Source organism: Corvus cornix, chromosome 2, assembly GCF_000738735.6.
Source record: "Corvus cornix cornix isolate S_Up_H32 chromosome 2, ASM73873v5, whole genome shotgun sequence".
Lineage (NCBI taxonomy): Eukaryota > Metazoa > Chordata > Aves > Passeriformes > Corvidae > Corvus > Corvus cornix.
The window spans coordinates 4,506,261-4,523,166 of record NC_046333.1 but is presented as its reverse complement, the minus strand read 5'-3'; the positions used below and the strand labels follow the sequence as shown (position 1 = coordinate 4,523,166).

General features: G+C 49.1%; 1 protein-coding gene across 1 annotated transcript; it reads left to right on the top strand.

Moving 5' to 3' along the window:
* Positions 1–4,415: 4,415 nt before the first annotated feature.
* On the top strand, positions 4,416–11,435 carry LOC104686416 (solute carrier family 22 member 13-like). Its single transcript, XM_010394824.4, has 10 exons — positions 4,416–4,805; positions 6,468–6,571; positions 7,023–7,177; positions 7,293–7,461; positions 7,889–8,009; positions 8,610–8,704; positions 9,204–9,418; positions 10,181–10,289; positions 10,433–10,643; positions 10,770–11,435. The coding sequence occupies exons 1-10, from the start codon at positions 4,434–4,436 to the stop codon at positions 10,794–10,796; spliced, it is 1,578 nt and encodes a 525-aa protein (XP_010393126.1). The 5' UTR covers positions 4,416–4,433; the 3' UTR covers positions 10,797–11,435.
* Positions 11,436–16,906: the final 5,471 nt, after the last annotated feature.

Below are 16,906 nucleotides of genomic sequence, written 5' to 3'. Positions count from 1 at the left end.
AGGCACAGGGCCTCCTCAGCTCCTCCAGCCAAGCAAAGCAAAAGGCCTCCAAGAATGATCACCTCCCACAGCCTGGAAAGACAGAGCTGTTCCCTAAACACATCCAGGAGAGCTCTGGAGGATTCTCAGGCTCTGCTGAGAGCAAGGAGACTGATGTCCTGTTGTTAGCACCTGGCACAAGTATGTCACACGATGATAAACGTGAGAGAACTGAATTTGACATTCATGACCAAGAGGTTTTAGATAGTCAGGTTTGGCAGCAACAGGACAGCTGTTGGCCCCCTCTTGTGCCCACACAGGAAAATCAGAAAGAAGCTGCAGGAACCTCAAATCATGGAAAATTCCCTCTACAGCCTCCTCCAGAGCTTATGCCTGTAGTTGACAACAGTGAAAATCTCACCAGGGGAGGGAATCACCATGATGTTCATCTGCCAGAAACCCAGAACCTGTTGAGCTTGGATGTCCAGGGCACAGTGGCACAGGATGGGATATTTTTTTCACCAGGCAATTCAGAAAAGGTACCTAAGGAGGCTGAGCTTCAGTTCAGCAACATGGATTTTCTGGGGGACAGTAACTTGTTCTTTTCTGGAGGACAAGATTTCCCCAGCATAGCAAGAAAAACTCCAAATTCAGATTTGCAAAACTCAGAGGCAGAAAATCTACCTTTCTTCGATCCAAATCCTTCAGATTTATTCCAGGAAATCTCATCAGAAACAAATCCCTCACTGGAGCTGTGGTACACCTCCAGCCTCTCGCTTCTCGATGGGCAGGATGAGATGAGTATTAGAGACCTGGAAGGGACTCAGAGCTGTGAACTCCTGATGCAGTTGGATCCACAGCGCCAGGCTCCAAAGGCAGCAGAAGAAATGTTTGGAATGGGTCTCACTGCTGAAGGCTCCACAAAAATGTGTTTCCCTACACAGGATGACAATTTTCCCTTAACATACATGTTCAGCAGCTATGCTTCTGAAACCTCTAATCAGGGTGTCTTTGATCATTTTGATGTTGATTCAACCAAAACGGGCCAGGAGGCTTCTGAAAAAATGAACAGGAGCAGGAAAACATCAGGAGCTGAAGAAGATGATGACAGTCTGTCTTCCGAAGACTTGGAGATGTTAAATTACGACCTTTCAGAGAAGGAGTTCTTTATATAGGTGAAAAAAAACAGATTAAAAAAGACACACAGCCCTCTGTGCAGCACAAGTTAGCTAATATGGAACCAAAAATTATTCTTGAAATCAGCTGTACAGTGATGAGAAAAGTGAAATGACCTTGCCAAGGTCAGAAGGGCAGAATAGAGAAATGAACCCTGGTGTCTTGAAGTCTAACGGTGTGGGGACATTGCTACATCTGCTCTCCCTATGCCATTGCACTCTGCTCCTCCCGGGCTGCCCTTTGCATAAATATTACATAACATAAATATTACAGGAGTTAACAATTATACCAATGATAAACAAGCACATGAAAAACCCCAGAGGGTTAAAGCATGAACACGTGCACTATGAAAAGGGTCATAGAGCACATCAAATCACGTTTTAATCAGCTGTCTGTAAAAAAAAAAAAGATAAAGGTCTTAGAATGATTAATTTTTAAAATAGAACAAAATGAAATAAAATGAAATAAAGAAAATAAATAAAATGAATAAATAAAATAAAATAAAATAAAATAAAATAAAATAAAATAAAATAAAACACCCCAACAACCTCACTGCCTCACCAGTGCCAAAATAGCCCTGGCTCTGTCAGATCTGCTGGAGGAATAAAGCTGCTTAATGACTGCATCTGCAGCAAAAGCAGTGTCAGTGCTCTATGCAGGGAAACTGCTCAATCAGCATAAATCAGGGAAAACAGGGATATCCTTGACATTTATATGACTCATCAAATGCTGAAGACAGTCTCACCTTGGGGTGAGTCAAGGGGCTCAGGGTAAAGGAGCTGCCGTCTCAGAGCTGTGCCTGAAACCTGGCCAGGCTGTGCCTGGAGATGGAGAGGAGGCTTGCAGAGATCAAACCCCTCTCACTGGAGCAGTGGGAAGTGGGTGGCCCTGTCACTTGTGCAAAAGGTGCTCAGACTGATGCCCCTAGATGAGTTTTCACTACCAGATGACACCTATAAACCTGATCTCTCCCTGCCAGCTCTGAGAGGAGGAGGGAAAATGCAGGAGCACCACAGTCGGTGGGTATGAATCCATTTCCCCACAATTCACCCCAACACAGAGGCGTGCAAAGAGGTCTCCAGGCACTGTCACTCCTGATGTACAGAGAAAAGCTAAGCCCATGAATTAATGCGTCAATGCTCTATTTCCTGCACTAGACCTCATTCCCAGGCTGTGGTTTCTCTTTCTGAACTTCTCTCTAGGATGCTTCCCCTCCCTTGTCCTTGGACATGGATGTACAGGTTTCCAGCTGTCCATCCCAGGCCTTCCCTGAGACCTGCTGGTTTCTGATGCCCCTTGACAGAGGCTTCCCCATTTTCAACAGACTTTGCAAGCTTTAGTAATCCACCTGGGCAGAGCTGCTGGACAGACAGAAATAAGCCCAGAATCCCCATAAGTGGGGCTCCAGGAAACAGAGGTTTGCAGGGCTGCCCCAGCCTTTGTCCCTGAGAGATCTCTACCATGTAGGATTGACTCACTCAGCTCCAGATGATGGAGACAGTTACGAAAACAACATCTTTCCATGAGAAATGTCATCTGAGGGTGACAAAGGGCTGAAGCTTCCCCAGGGCTTCAGAAAAGCCTGTCTGGTCATGGCTGGAAGAACAGTGTTAAGGAAGGAGTCACATCTGCATTAGCATGTGAGACTCACTCAAGTGTGGGTCACCCTCAAGGAGGTTTTCTAGTCAGAAATTGGACCTCTGTCACAGGAGATACTAGGTGCTGAGGATTGAGAGAGAAGACCATGAGCCACACACAACAGAGTGATCCTGAAGACTTGAGTTTGTTGCACACTGATAGAGAAGGCAAGACAGGGTAAAAATGTCTCTGCCAGAGCAGATCTCCTCAGACAAGTCATCCCACAAAAAGGTCAGAGATAGATTTAGGGTAAAAGGAACCTCTGGAGGATGTGTAGCTCAACATCCTGCACAAGGAATGTCTCTGAATAACAGTAAGTCCTCCCATCCAAGGATGTGGATGCAGAGCCGAGTGATGTTTGGCTGTGTGGTGTGTGCAGATGATAAATGCTCAGTGCTGGTGTGAATTTACACAACTCTAAGTAACATTTACTCTTCTCTTCCTTTACTCCAGTAGCACTAACCAATATGATCTCACTCTCCCACTCCAGATTAGGGGGTGATGCTTTAAAATCCAGTATTACACTTTTTTTCTCACTTCCATAAGCACAACAGAGCTATTCCCACTCATGAAACACTAACACAGGCTTGTGCAACCCAGGAGTGACTTTGTTGGAGGCTCAGATGTACTATGGACATTGAGAGTGAAAGAAAGAATATGAGAGGAGACTTGGAATGAGAAAGTTAGTGATGTGTTCATAGCTCTGGTAAAAGCAGCCAGGAGCTCAGGTAAAACCAATCTTTGCCAAATTGTGCACAAAATTTCACATGCTGAGGGCAATCCAGTTATCTGGTTTACCAGGAATAAAGACACAAGCCACTCAGGGAGTCTACCCAGGAGGCAGCTCAGATGTGCAGCAGAAATCAGCTCAATCTGCTTTCCAAGTGATATCAGAACCTCAGGCAAAGCCAAGTTGCTGTTGTTTCCCAAATCCTGTGTGCTTTCTATGTCTGTGTGTGTAACATGCTTTTTTCCCTGAGGGTACTCTCTAAGCCAGCTCTCCTTTAGGATTCTCCCCAAGACACTGTAGTTTAAATCTAGTTTTAGATTTAAACTACAGTGTCTTTAGATTTAGATTTGCAGGGTTTCTACAAGTGAAAACAGACAGCTTGGGATACAGCAGTCAAGACCAGGTCTACTGGACTACCAGCCATATTTCCTGGTCCAGAGGAGAAGTGTTCTTCACTTACATATAGTCTCCAGGATGCGTTAGATAGCTATTAAACCATTCATGGGAGCAGAAAATTTACTCCTTTTACTTCACCACACCGGGTAAAATAAACCCGCATTTGTAGAATCCCAACTTCATGCCTCAGACAAAAACCTTGTGCTGCAGCACAGTTGCCTTCAGGAGACCTTGAGACACATTCCAAGCTGGAAAAGGATGAGTTGTCACTGTTCTATCTCCAAGAGCGGCAATGTTCTGGCACCTTTGTTCTCTTCCACGGAGCAGGGAGGGAATGGTTGGTGACAAAGTACAGCCCGGAGGACTGCACTGTATCATCATAGACTAGTGTGCCAGTACAGGTGCTGATTTTATCTCACTGGATTAGGGCTTTAGTGCTTTCACAGTTTAAACATTAATATTTACCTATTTAAGCCATAGGCACCAGTGCAGCCTGGCCGTAGAGGTGCTCGCCATGGCTGAGTTTGGAGATCTTTTAAGTGCTCTGGGGGAGTTTGGGCTGTATCAGAAACTGCTGATCCTGCTCCTCTCCCTCCCACTACTTCTCAATCCTTTCCAAATGATTGCACAAGTGTTCATGGTTGTGGAAGTGCCTCACCACTGTGACACCAGCTGGATCCGCGCCGTCGGCCCCAACCTGACCGAGGAAGAGCAGCTGAACCTCACCCTGCCCCGGGGCGCCGACGGGGAGTTTGAGCAGTGCTCCATGTACTCCCCGGTGGACTGGGACCTCGACTCCATCATGGCCTACGGCCTGAATGACACACAGAAGTGCAGCAGTGGCTGGGTGTACCCCTCAGAACCGCCACCATCCCTGCTGACCGAGGTCTGTAATCGCCGTTTGATGAGACGGGGGCGTGGAAAGGAGGGGATGGGAATATCCTGGCCTGTGGTTTGGTCAGTCAATGCCAGCTGTAGTGCAGTCAGGCTAAAGTTTACTGCAGGATTTTGTCTCCATCACACAGATGGCAGCTGTAACCCTTGGGAGGTTGCTGCAGGAAGGCCATGATGCTGATACCTGGGGATGGCACAGCCAGTGACCATGGGGGTGTGAGTACAGCACATGTTCTGCCCACCATCTGTCCCCTTTCAAGTATCCGGACCCTTGAACCTATGATGTGTCTGCCTGGAGGGACGTTTTGGGTGTCCCTGCCACAGCTTCCCCTGTTCTTCAGCCTGGTTCTACTCTCATCATCTCTGTGAACACATTTTGTAGGTACAAAAATGCTGTTAGTGAGGACTTCTTGTTATTTTTCTAAGTCCGTGAGAGATTTTTCTCTCTCACAGAAGAGGTAGCAGGGAATGTAAACAACCAAGCCACCTGCAACCTTGGAAAGTCTTATTTATGGTATAGTAGAAAATATTTTGATAATGGATGTTTTAGGATTTTGGCCAATCACCCCCAAGGGGTGGCTGGTCCTTGTCCAATTAGACTATGAAGAGAAAAGTCTATAAAGAGTTTGTAAAATAATTAAATAAATCAATCTTGCTGCACAATTCCTGCCTGTTGGATCTTCTCCTCCTCCTCCTCCTCCCTATGGCTGTGGGACACGGTGATATGCCGTAGGAACCAGGCCAGCGGTAATAACATTTACCTTCCAAGTGTTTTTAATTGATATTTCTGTCATTGATATCTCCAGAGACCTTCATGGCTGCAACAAGACATCCCATGGGCCATGCAGTTGAACAATGCCTTATCAGCATCCTCAGTTTCTCCATTCTGCCTTACCTCCCACCTTCTAGCTGGAAAGGTGGTGGTCAGTCAAAGGTTGGACTTGATGATCTTGATGGAGGTCTTTTCCAATGTAAATGATTCTGGGATTCTCCCTCTGTGGACCTTTGTTCCTTTCAAACTTTCCCTCATTCCTCCCTTCCTCCTCCCTCCTTTCCCAGCTCCAGCATTTTCTCACAAGTACCCTCCTCTGAGCTGGAACAGAGGAGAAAGTCCAGCCTCTGGTATTTGCAAAGGCTCCTTGGTGTCCCTGAAGCACCAAGTCCATTTCAGAGAAGCCTTCTCTGGAAGTTCCAGCAGCTGCATCCCTTCCCATTCCTATGCTGGTCCTCCTTTACCAGAAAAAAACACTGCCCTCCTCCTCTTTCCACCCTGTCCTGCCTTTTCTGCCAGAGAAGAAAGCTGATACAGCTCTCACCCCCAGGTCCCACTTTTAACAAATCTTGCCAAACAGGAGGCTTCCTCAGGGATGGTTGTGCTGGAGGGGAATCCTGTAGATCCCAGCACCCAGGAGGTGTGCACCAGGATGCAGAGGTGTGCTGAGCACCTCATATGCCTTTCCCACCATTGATTTGTGTTCTAAGTGCTCACCATGAAGGGCTCAAGCCCTTGTGAAGGGTTCTCTGCTCTCAAGTGCTGGAGCAAGAGCTCACACACCCAGATCCTGGACCCACTATGGACCACAAAGGCTGCCCATCCCTAGAGAGCAGCTGGGCTCTGTCAAAAGCAACAGCATCTGTGTTTTTCTTCCTCCAGTTTGACCTGGTGTGTGACAGGGCAGTCCTGAATAACGTCTCCCAGTCCATCTACATGGCTGGGCTTCTCATAGGAGCCATGATCTTTGGGATCCTAAGTGACAGGTGAGAAAACACAGTTCCTTCCCAGAGACACTGCCCAGCACCCAGGGACAGCCCAGCTGAGGGTGCAGACTGTCCGTGCACTGAACAGGAACTGCTCACTTCACAGGACTCAATCCCCTTGCCTGAGAAAGGGCATCTGGGGCCACCTGATATGTCTGTAAATGTTGGAGGGTTGAAAAGAGAGGCAGATACAGCCTTGTGGGGGGGTTCTTCAGGAATCACAAGTTTAGCCCCTGCTGGTGTCACAGGCTTTACCAGCATTATGATGGGTCAACAGTGGAGACACTGATCTTTCTGCACATTATTTCTTGGGGTGTGTATAGAGGAGCTTTGTTCACATGGATGCCAAATCTCCTCTGGTTCTCAAATCACTTTGCATCCTTCCTGGGCTCTTCCTTCTCCCCATGTGGTCTCTCCAGATACTGACTGTGTCTTCCCTCTTCTTCCACAGGATAGGCAGGCGGCCAGTCCTGCTCATCTGCATCCTCATCCAGAGTGTGTTTGGCCTGGGAATTGCCTTTGTGCCCCATTTCTATGTATACACGGCCTTCAGGTGTGTCGTGGCAGCGGCGGTGTCAGGAATTATGATTACTGTGGTGTCCCTGGGTGAGTGGGAGACCCTTGCACTGAGGCAGCAGAGTTAGCCTCTCAAGACACAATAACCAAAGAGAGCCCAACGTGTTTTGGAAAGGTGACCCTGAACCTTTGTTTTTGCTCTCAGCTACAGAATGGGTTGGTGTCTCCTACCGGCCAAAGGCAGTGCTGATTGCTCACACGGCTTTTGCCATCGGGCAGATGACGGTGGCTGGCTTGAGTTACGGAATTCGCAACTGGAGGCTGCTGGAAATCACAGGATCTGCTCCTATGTTTGCCCTTTTCTTCTACATCTGGTAAGCAAGAGCAGGGCAGAGCTTCTGGAAGACATAGCAGTGATGTGAGGGGTGCGAGTGAGGAGGCAACAGCAGTGCAGGACCAGGCTGGGTCTTTCCCTCTGACATGTAGGTGCTGCAGGAGCTGCTGCAGAGCTCAGCAAATCTCCCTGGGGCACTGGACTGCTGAGAGCAGCAGCTGCTTTGCTGAATCAGGTCTCCAAATTTGGAGCCTAAATTTAGGGTATTTAGACCCATTGACCCCATGGGCCATTCACTTTAGAGCTGGACTTGATGATCCTTGTGGGTCCCTTCCAACACAGAATACTCTGGGGTTCTGTGATCTGATTCTGTGGTGGCCACGGCTTGCTGGACGTGGTCCCAGAGAAAGGGGCTGTGGGGAGCTCAGCAGGTCACAGCAGCATGTCCTGGCCTCCCCTCCTGGCAGGGTGCTCCCAGAGTCAGCTCGCTGGCTGGTGACCAAAGGCAGAATCGAGGAAGCCAAGAAGGTCCTGCAGAAGGCGGCAGCCACCAACAAGCGCAGCCTCCCGCCAGGGCTCCTGGAGCAGGTACTGGGGGGGGTTCTTGTCCTCAGACACTGCCCTGGGCCTTGCAGCAGCCCCTGGAGCTCAGCTCACCCCAGAAACCTCTCTCCATTCCCACTGGGGATGGTTTGGCCATGGACTGGGGGGGACTCCAGCTCCAGTTGAGTTACAAGGGGACAAGGTCAGGGAAGAGGCCCAGCTTCTGCTGAAGCTCAGCCTGGAGCTTTCTGGAGTCCACCTGGGGATTGGGAAGGACTGCAACGCTTCCCTGGCTTTTCTCCTCTGAAGATTCCAGGAGTGCAACTGATGAGCACAAGGTCTCTGGTTAGTCTGTGCATTTCCATGCAGAAAGGCCTGAAGGGGAGTTCCCTCCTTGCCCACCCCAAAGTTCCTACACTGGGGAAGTGTTCATCCCCAGGAACCTTTCAGTCACCACCCCACTGTGCTGGGCACCCAGAGCACAGAGGCACGAGCCCAGCCCCACTGGTTTCCCTCCCTCCCTCCCACAGCACTGGGTGTCACAGGCCCGTCCCACCAAGGCTTTCCATGGTCTGCAGGTGGAAAAGGAGCTGGCCATGGGTTTCCTTTTCCTGCTTTGACTCCTTGACTTTCTGTGTTTTGAAGTTGAAGCCTGAGCAAGACGTCAAATCTGGAAGTTTCCTGGATCTCTTTCGGAAGAAGGACCTGCGGAAGGTGACTTTAATCATGTTATGTGTCTGGTAAGACATTCCCTGGTCCATTCTTTCCACAATCCTACATGAAAGATAAGAAGTTGATTGTTGACAAGAACTCTAAATTCACCTAATGCTATTTTATATGTCGTCATGTAGATGTGTGTGTTTATCTGCTCTCATTTTACCTCCACATACTGGATCAGATTTACCTTGTCTGGGCATGGGAAGAAGATGATTATCCATGATAATGAGGATATTGTTAGAAAGGCTTGAGTAATTCCAGCTTTTGGCAATCCCTGGGCCTTGGAATAGTTTTGTGCCTAGAAGTTTTGGGTTCAGTCTAGAAGTTGCTGACCATATGAGGATCCATTCTGCTTTATCTCCTGCAACTATGTCCCACAGAACTGTCACAAGTGGTGACTAGAATCAAAATAGAGGTTGTTGGGAGTTTAAATAAGTTGTGTATGCTCTAACTTTTCTAATTTTTGATGATAGACCCTCATAAAACCATCTGGTGACATGTTCTATTCCACTTCAATTTCAGGTTTGCAGACAGCATTGTCTACTATGGGCTGAGCCTCAGTGTGACAGATTTTGGTCTGGACATCTACCTGACACAGCTGGCCTTTGGGGCAGTGGAGCTTCCAGCTCGAATTTCCTGCATTTTCCTGCTGGAGTGGTTTGGGAGGAAGAAAGTGCAGGGCATTCTCCTGCTGCTGGCTGGCCTGATGTGTCTCATCCTCACTGGCATCCCTGAAGGTGAATCTTCCCAACCTGTGAGCAGAGCTGGGCAGAGCCCTGGTCATCCCTTCCCTTGTTCAGACCCATCCTCCCATGCTGGCAGACCCACTCTCACTCCCACGGGCTCAGCTGCCTCCAGTGCCACAGCCCAGGGTGCTTCATCCCCAGCATGCTGGCTTCCTCTCCCCTTGGATTCCTTCTCCCTCAGGGCTGTGCCTGGTTCTTCCACAGCTCCTGGCATTCGGCAGGCAGTGTCCATTAGACACCACCACCCACTAGACACCACCAACTCCTGGCAGAAAGGTGTAGCAGAAGAGGTGCTTTAAAAGCCACCATGTCTCCCTTTCTTAGATTAAAAGGAAAAGCAAATGCCCACTCTCCCTCATCTCTTTGTGCCCCAGTCCATACACCACCCCTGCTGCTGTGCCAGTGCTGTGAGTGAGGCTGAAGAAAACAGTGGGGTTTCCCGATGCTTTCAAGGTCAGAGATGTGGCATTTCCAAACAGGCACTCCCCAAACCCCTGTGGTGGCTCAGCAGCTCACTTCAGCTGCAGATCTAGAAGATGCCCAAGGCCTCAGGAGAAATCTGAGTTCTCTTTGCCAGAGGGTATTTTCCAGGTAAGGTTATGCTGGGGATAATTTCCAATGGGTGAGGTAGTAGGTTTGCTTAGCAAGTCCACCAGAAAGGGCTGTCCCAAGAAATCCCACTGCAGAGAGTTCTGGTCCCAAATGAACCATCTCCCTGGAGGTTACAGTGGTGGTCTCTCCTCCTCCCCTCAGACCAGCCCACGGCAATCACCGTCCTGGCCATCATCGGCAAGCTCACAGCCACAGCCACTTTCTCCACCTCCTATGTCTACGCCGCTGAGCTCTTCCCCACGATCGTCAGGTGAGGAGTCCCCACCCAGCAGGGCTTCCTTCTGCCGTGGCTGGCAGTGGAGATGGGGCAAGAGCCCAGCTGTCCTCATGATCACACTCAGTCCAGGGATGCTGACCCCTGCCTACACCTCTCACTGCCCCTCTCTCCCACAGGCAGACAGGCGTGGGGCTGTGCTCGACTATGGCGAGAGTGGCCGGGATCCTGGCCCCGCTGATCATCCCTCTGGAACAGTACCACCGATCCATTCCCATGGCCATCTTTGGGAGCATCCCTGTGGTGGTGTCCCTGTTCTGCATCCTGCTGCCCGAGACCCAAGGCGTTGACCTGGCAGATGACACAGGGAAGGACCAACCTCCAGATGGGGTAGATACAGGGAACTCCGAATTTAAGGAAAAAAAAATCTAAGACTACAAATTGATGGCAAAGAAAAAATGTCAAAATCAGGGATGAATATGGTCTCAACTCTTCTTCTTTCCTCCTTATCTTCAGGAGCAGAAGACTGGAGAGTTTTTCTGAGACACCAGGGAGGATGACAGGGACTTGGAGAAGGATGTCTGCAGATGCTCAGAGGGCGAGCGATGACTGGACAGGCACCTACCAATGATCTAGTCCAATTCCATTGCTCTTGAAACAGACCAGCGAAGCATTGCTGCCTGGAAACTGGTCTTTCGGATGATGAACACAATACCCACAGTCACAGGGAGTGGAGATTTGTGTCACTCTGCCTTTGGAACAGATGCACTTCTTTCCAAGTGTCCCTGAAACCCAGTTTGGTCATGCCTGGCTGGCCTCCCAGTGTGTTCCCCAGTCCTTTGTAAGCTGGTACCCGTGGAACCTCCCTGTCATGTTTTACAGCAATAAAGAATTGCCAGTAGAGTGGCCGTACTGGGCAAAAGCGGGCGCTGGGCTTGTCCCTCCTGCACTAAATCCCTTGGGTCGTCGGGCTGCGCGTCGGCCCAAGCCTCGATCTTTGATCAGGATGTCACTGCACCCCTGTACACACATATTTAGCTTTTCTTTCCATGTGGTGTTGAAGTTGAGTTTCTACATGAATAATATAAATTATGCTCTGAGTTTGATAAGAGACACTTGTAATGCAATATGTGAATAATAAATGGTGTTGACTCTTTTTTTTTTTTTTCCTACTGTTTCACAGTTGGCCTTTGTAACTGCTCTTGGCTCTGAAGTGTTTTCTACACAGAAATTGTAAGTCTGTAATTTAACACACAGATGGAAACATGCTTTGTTTCCATCAGACACAAACAATGCAAAAACAGAGTCTTAAAGCAGAGTGGCTGAGTTCAAAAGGGAACTTTTTCTTTTTTTAAAGTCTTCCAATGAACAATCTGCATTTGTTTTCTCTGCTAGCAGCTCTAGAAGTTTTCTGAATTGCACAGGAATGCTGAAATTCCATGGCATACTCTGTGGGCATTTGGACAGCTTTCCCCAGTCACCGTGAGCCTTTTACAGTGATCTTTGGTTGGCTGCTGACAGCTTAGTCATGACATTTTAGTGTCATCTAGTGTCATGTAAAAGAAAGAGTGTGTTCCTCTCCTGTGCTCATTTGTTTGCATGCAAAGGACATATTTCAGTGCCCTCTGATGAATCCATCTCCTCAAACACATCACTGCTCTCAAAGGAGGAGAAGGCTGCTCACTCAGCTTTGATGCATCTTTTGGTTTCCAATGTCTTTGTGCTCTAGTAAGTGGTGTTTTGAGGGCTGGGGTGTCCCAAGTCCAGGCCAGACATGCCTGGAGGTGATATTAACTTTGTGCTTTGGCTTTGGTGCACAAAATCACCCCAGAGTCACATGGCTGGCCGTGGCTGGAAATGGGGTGGGGAGTTTGCAAGATCTGTGCTTTGGCACTGAAGGGAACGGAGCTGGTGTCTTGGCTTGAAACATAGGTGTGTGCCAAGGAAAGTGGGAACCTCCCTTGGAATGGAAAAATTATCACCCCCTTCCCTCCGTAGTATTATAACTTTGAAATTAAGGGCCTTCCAGGAAAAGATGTGGGACAAGGAATAACAGTTCCTTACTAGTATATATAACAAGGCAAACAAACAACAACACCGGCAGCAACAACGAACAGAGCCAGAACCCAGCGCCAGCCTCTCTCGGCTGTCAGGCCCTTTCCCCCCGGGTGCAGTTCCGCCCACGGCCGGCAGGGGCGCTGGTGGCTCCCGGCCGGGCAGGGCAGGTGCGATGGTTCCCCCGCGCCTGCAGGGGGCGCTGTGCCGCGAGCGTCTCTCCCTCACGCAGTAAGGGCGGGCGGGCTGGATGGCGAAATGGGCTGCAGCAGGAACCTCGGAGCGGCGGCTGGAAGGGCAGGGACGAGCAGATCCGGGAGTGATGAACGAAATGTATCAGAAACTCCACAGCTGTAACTGGAGCCGCGGGGTGGCCCGGCAGGCAGTGGGTGCGGTGTTACCGTGTGGTGAAAACCCAGGGTAGTGGCAGAGGCATGGCGGGGCTGGGCCGCGGCAGCCCAGCTCCTGAATGCAGCCAGGAGAGGCTCCCTCAGCAGGGGATTGGGGTCCTGGGTTTTCCCCTGAGGCACCCAAGTAGATGGTGTGGGTCCTTTCCAGTGAGGCTGGATGTCCATAAGATCCCAGTGCAACGGCCACTCTTAGGAGCAGAGCTTCACTCACGATAGGAGAAGACAGCAGGAGACGGAGCCTCAAAATGGTGGCAAATTCTCCCCACAGCCTGTCTCCCCTCTGATGCCAATAGTGAGAGAGCAAGAAGAGCTGAGCCCAGCCCCTTACCCCCAGCCAAAAGCTCGGGGTATCTCTGACCTTCCAAAGAGAAAATCCCCCAGGTAAGAGAGTAGCTAGCTGCACCGTTTCCCCTCCTCCTACCAGCCACATCTTTTGTTCTCTTAAGTATAGGTAGTTATTGTTTCTTACCAACAGATGGGACAAAATTCCATGAGAGAAGGAAACAAAAGGAAAAATCCTAACCCCCAAGAGCTGGGGAAGGGGCTGGTGCACCTGGAGCAGCTGAGGGGGTTGGGGGAGCTCAGCCTGGAGAAAAGGAGGCTCAGGGGATACTCTCTCTCTCTCCAACTCCCTGACAGGCAGGTGGGTCTCTTCTCCCAAGTAACAAAGCACAGGACAAGTGGAAATGGCCCCAAGTTGCACCACTGGGAGGTTTAAATTGGATAATAGGGAAAATTTCTTCTCCGCAAGGGTTGTCCAACACTGGAACAGGCTGCCCAGGCCACTGGTGGAGTCACCATCCCTGGGGGTATCAAAAAGGCACGTAGCTGTGTCATTTAGGGATGTGGTTCCATGGTGGAACGGATGGGTTGATGGCTGGACTCGATGGCCTTAGCAGTCTTTTCCACCCTAAATGAACCAATGATTCTATGGCTTCTTGCACAGTCAGGAGATCAGGTTTAATGCTCATCTCCTCACCTCCTCAGCCATTCCCTGCTGCGTCCCCTTCTGCAAGCTTTGCTCTTCTCATTGACCTGGGGCTTGCCAGCATGGGGTCAGGTGAAAGGAGACGGTCATGTCTTCTGGGTAAAGGGGGATTTCCAGGTTCCTGACACCTCTGCCCCACAGCCAGGATTAGTGTCACTGTGTGACAGTGTGTTGGTGTCACTGACACTGACAATGTGCTGATTATTTCAGTGGTCCCTGTGGGGCTACTCTGACAACAGGAGCTGGTTTTGCCCCTGCATCTGCTCTTCCCAGCTAAACCATGCTACCCCATTTTGTCTTCACCACCTCTTTAGCGTTTTGGCTCCCTCCCTTTGTTATGGGGTCATCCTCTTTGCCTTAGTTATCCTTCAGGTCACTTTTTACCCTTTGCCCATGGCCTCATAATCATGAGAGCCCAGAGCACCCCACTGTGTGCATGCAAAAGTGTGTTTGCATTCCCACAGGTTTATGTTTGCATTCCCACATGCTGTTCCAGTACTCCTGGCTCCACTTTATGCTGTCAACTCTACTCGTTGCAGGGCAAGGCCATGTGTGGGCTGGCTAGGAGTGACGTTAAGGCACAGCAAAAACATTGGACATCCTCCTACTTGTGCTGAGCTGGGCGAAACATGAGTCAAGTTATTCAGGTACTCTTCAAGTGTACAGTCCAGGGGTATTCAAACTAACATGGTCCAGTGATCCAGAGAAGAGCAGATAAAATGTAATACAGAGCTGTTGGAGTGAGTCCAGAGGAAGCCACAAAGATGATTAGAGGGATGAAGAACCTCTCCTATGAGGAAAGGATGAGAGAGTTTGGATTGTTCAGCCTGGAGAAGAGAAGGCCCCAGAGAGACCTTAGAGCCCCTTCCAGTGCCTAAAGGGGCTCCAGGAGAGCTGGAGAGGGACTTTGGACAAGGGCATGGAGTGACAGGACAAGGTGGAATGACTTAAAACTGACAGAGGGGAGATACAGATTAGATGTTAGGAAGAAATTCTTCCCTGTGAGGGTGGTGAGGCCCTGGCTCCCTCAGCCCTGGCTGAGGTTGCCCAGAGAAGCTGTGGCTGCCCCATCCCTGGAAGTGTCCAAAGCTGGGTTGGATGGGGCTTGGAGCAACTTGGTCTAGTGGAGGGTGTCCCTGCACGTGGCAGGGGGGGATTGGAATGAGATGATCTTTAAGGTCCCTTGACACTAAACTGTGCTGTAAATCAAGTCCCTCCTGATGGGAGAGAATTTTCTGAAAGTCCTTTCAAGGAATTTCAAAGATAAACCGAGACTTTTCCTGGAGTTTCAATGCTTCCAGATAGTTGTTTATTAAGTCTTATCAGAGGAACAGAGCCACTAGCATGACCCAGGTACAGCATAGAGCACAGAAAAGCAGGAGTGAAGGCTCTCTATCGAGATTTACACAGCCTTTTAAAGATATTTTAACCAATAGTTACTGAAAACATATATTATTTTCACTTTCCTGCCAATTATTCAGTAACATGACCAGGAACTGCGGAATTCTCTATCCAATCATTCCAAACTACTTTTACTGCAGAACATGGAGTAATAGAGGAAGGAGGAGAAGGTTTAGAGAACAACAACAATCCTCCATTTTGATATTTTTTACTCTTATCTATTTACCACAAAGAGAAGCCCAAAACCTCTAAATTTTTCACCCTGTGACAATCTTACATAGTAGTCTATCACCTAATTCACACCACTGTATTTTCTAGTTCTTGTCTGATCATTGGTAATTCTTTCCAAGGTTGGATATTAAAACAGTGTTGTTCAGGGGGGTAAGAACCCTTAAAAACAGGCAGAGAAATATTCTTGGCACTCTGGGTTCCTGCAGTCCCTTCCCACCCAAACCACTCCAAGATTCTATGAAATGGATCTTCAGCCCACTAGAGGCATGAATGAGATGGAAACAGAAGTACATCAGCTGTGCTTGGATGCCTGTATTTATGAAATGAGCTAAACCAGAGAGTCTCAGAACACAATTTCCAAAGTGGTTCCTTCAATAACTGTACATTTGGCTCCAAGCTCTTCCCTCAGCCTTTACCCTAAGTGCCTTGTTTTCCATAAAAGCCTGAAGGAGGCACTCCGAAGCCTTTCCAGGGAAAGGATAAAGGACTGAGCTCCTCTGTTCTCAGGGTACGGAAGAGGAGCACCACAGAAAATCCTCTGAAAATCAGTGCCAGAGAGAAGATGGCATCTGTTATGATCCAGTTTTCAGGTCCTTAGAAATGCCTCTGCCCGAATTAAGGTGCAAACGAGACCATATGCCAGTAACAATAGTAAGGATTTTATTTTATGGTAAATATGAGAGAGAGAGAGAGAGAGAGAGAGAGAAAGAAAGAAAGAAAGGAAGAAAGAAGTAGAAGACAAGTGGGGGGGACAGAAAGAGTGACAGGGACAGAAGAAGGAAAGTATCACCACTCCGTGGATCCCAATGATGTTCATTGATCCTCTCCAGCTGGTCTCTCGGTGGTGAAGGTCCCCCAGAAGGCACAGAGTGCCATGGGTGTACATGCTCAGGCTGGGTGGGCATGTCTGGCCATGTCCCCCTGGGGTGGGGTCAGTCTCTCACAGCAGACTCTGGGTCTGCTGCATCACGTGCAGCCCTGTGGGGCCAAGCCTCTCACATGAATGTCCTGTGGATGTGGCCTGTGGGGTTGGGGGTTCCACAGCTGGGCCAGTTTGTGTAATTTGAAGATGGGTGTTTACTGCCTCTCACCAGAGGTTGCACCACCCAAAACCTCCTCCTCCCCCCTCAGTTGGGGGGAGTCTGTGTAAACCTGGCTTCTGTGAGCTGTGCTCTCTCCCCCCACCCCAAACTCAACCTCGCAGCTGGTGGCTTTGGTCTTTTGTGGATGCATACCTTTCCCTCAGCCTGAAATGACTGAACAATGTGTTTCCCTTTATCTAACCAACGGTTTGACTTTCAGTTCAAAGTCCCACTCTTCAGGGAGGCTTCTTTGGTAGTAGCTTCTTTATAATGAGCAAAACTTTATATCAGTGTTTGAGGCATGAACTATTTTCAGTCTCTGACAGCATCACAGCCAGTCCCTCCTGGCAGGGTACTGTCACATGGCACTGATTTTATCCAAAACTCTGTCTTCATCAAACTGAATATCCATGAGGTACTTTGGTCCATGGAAAACATACAGGCATGACAATGGAGAGAAGAAATACTCTGGTTTAAAAGTTTCTT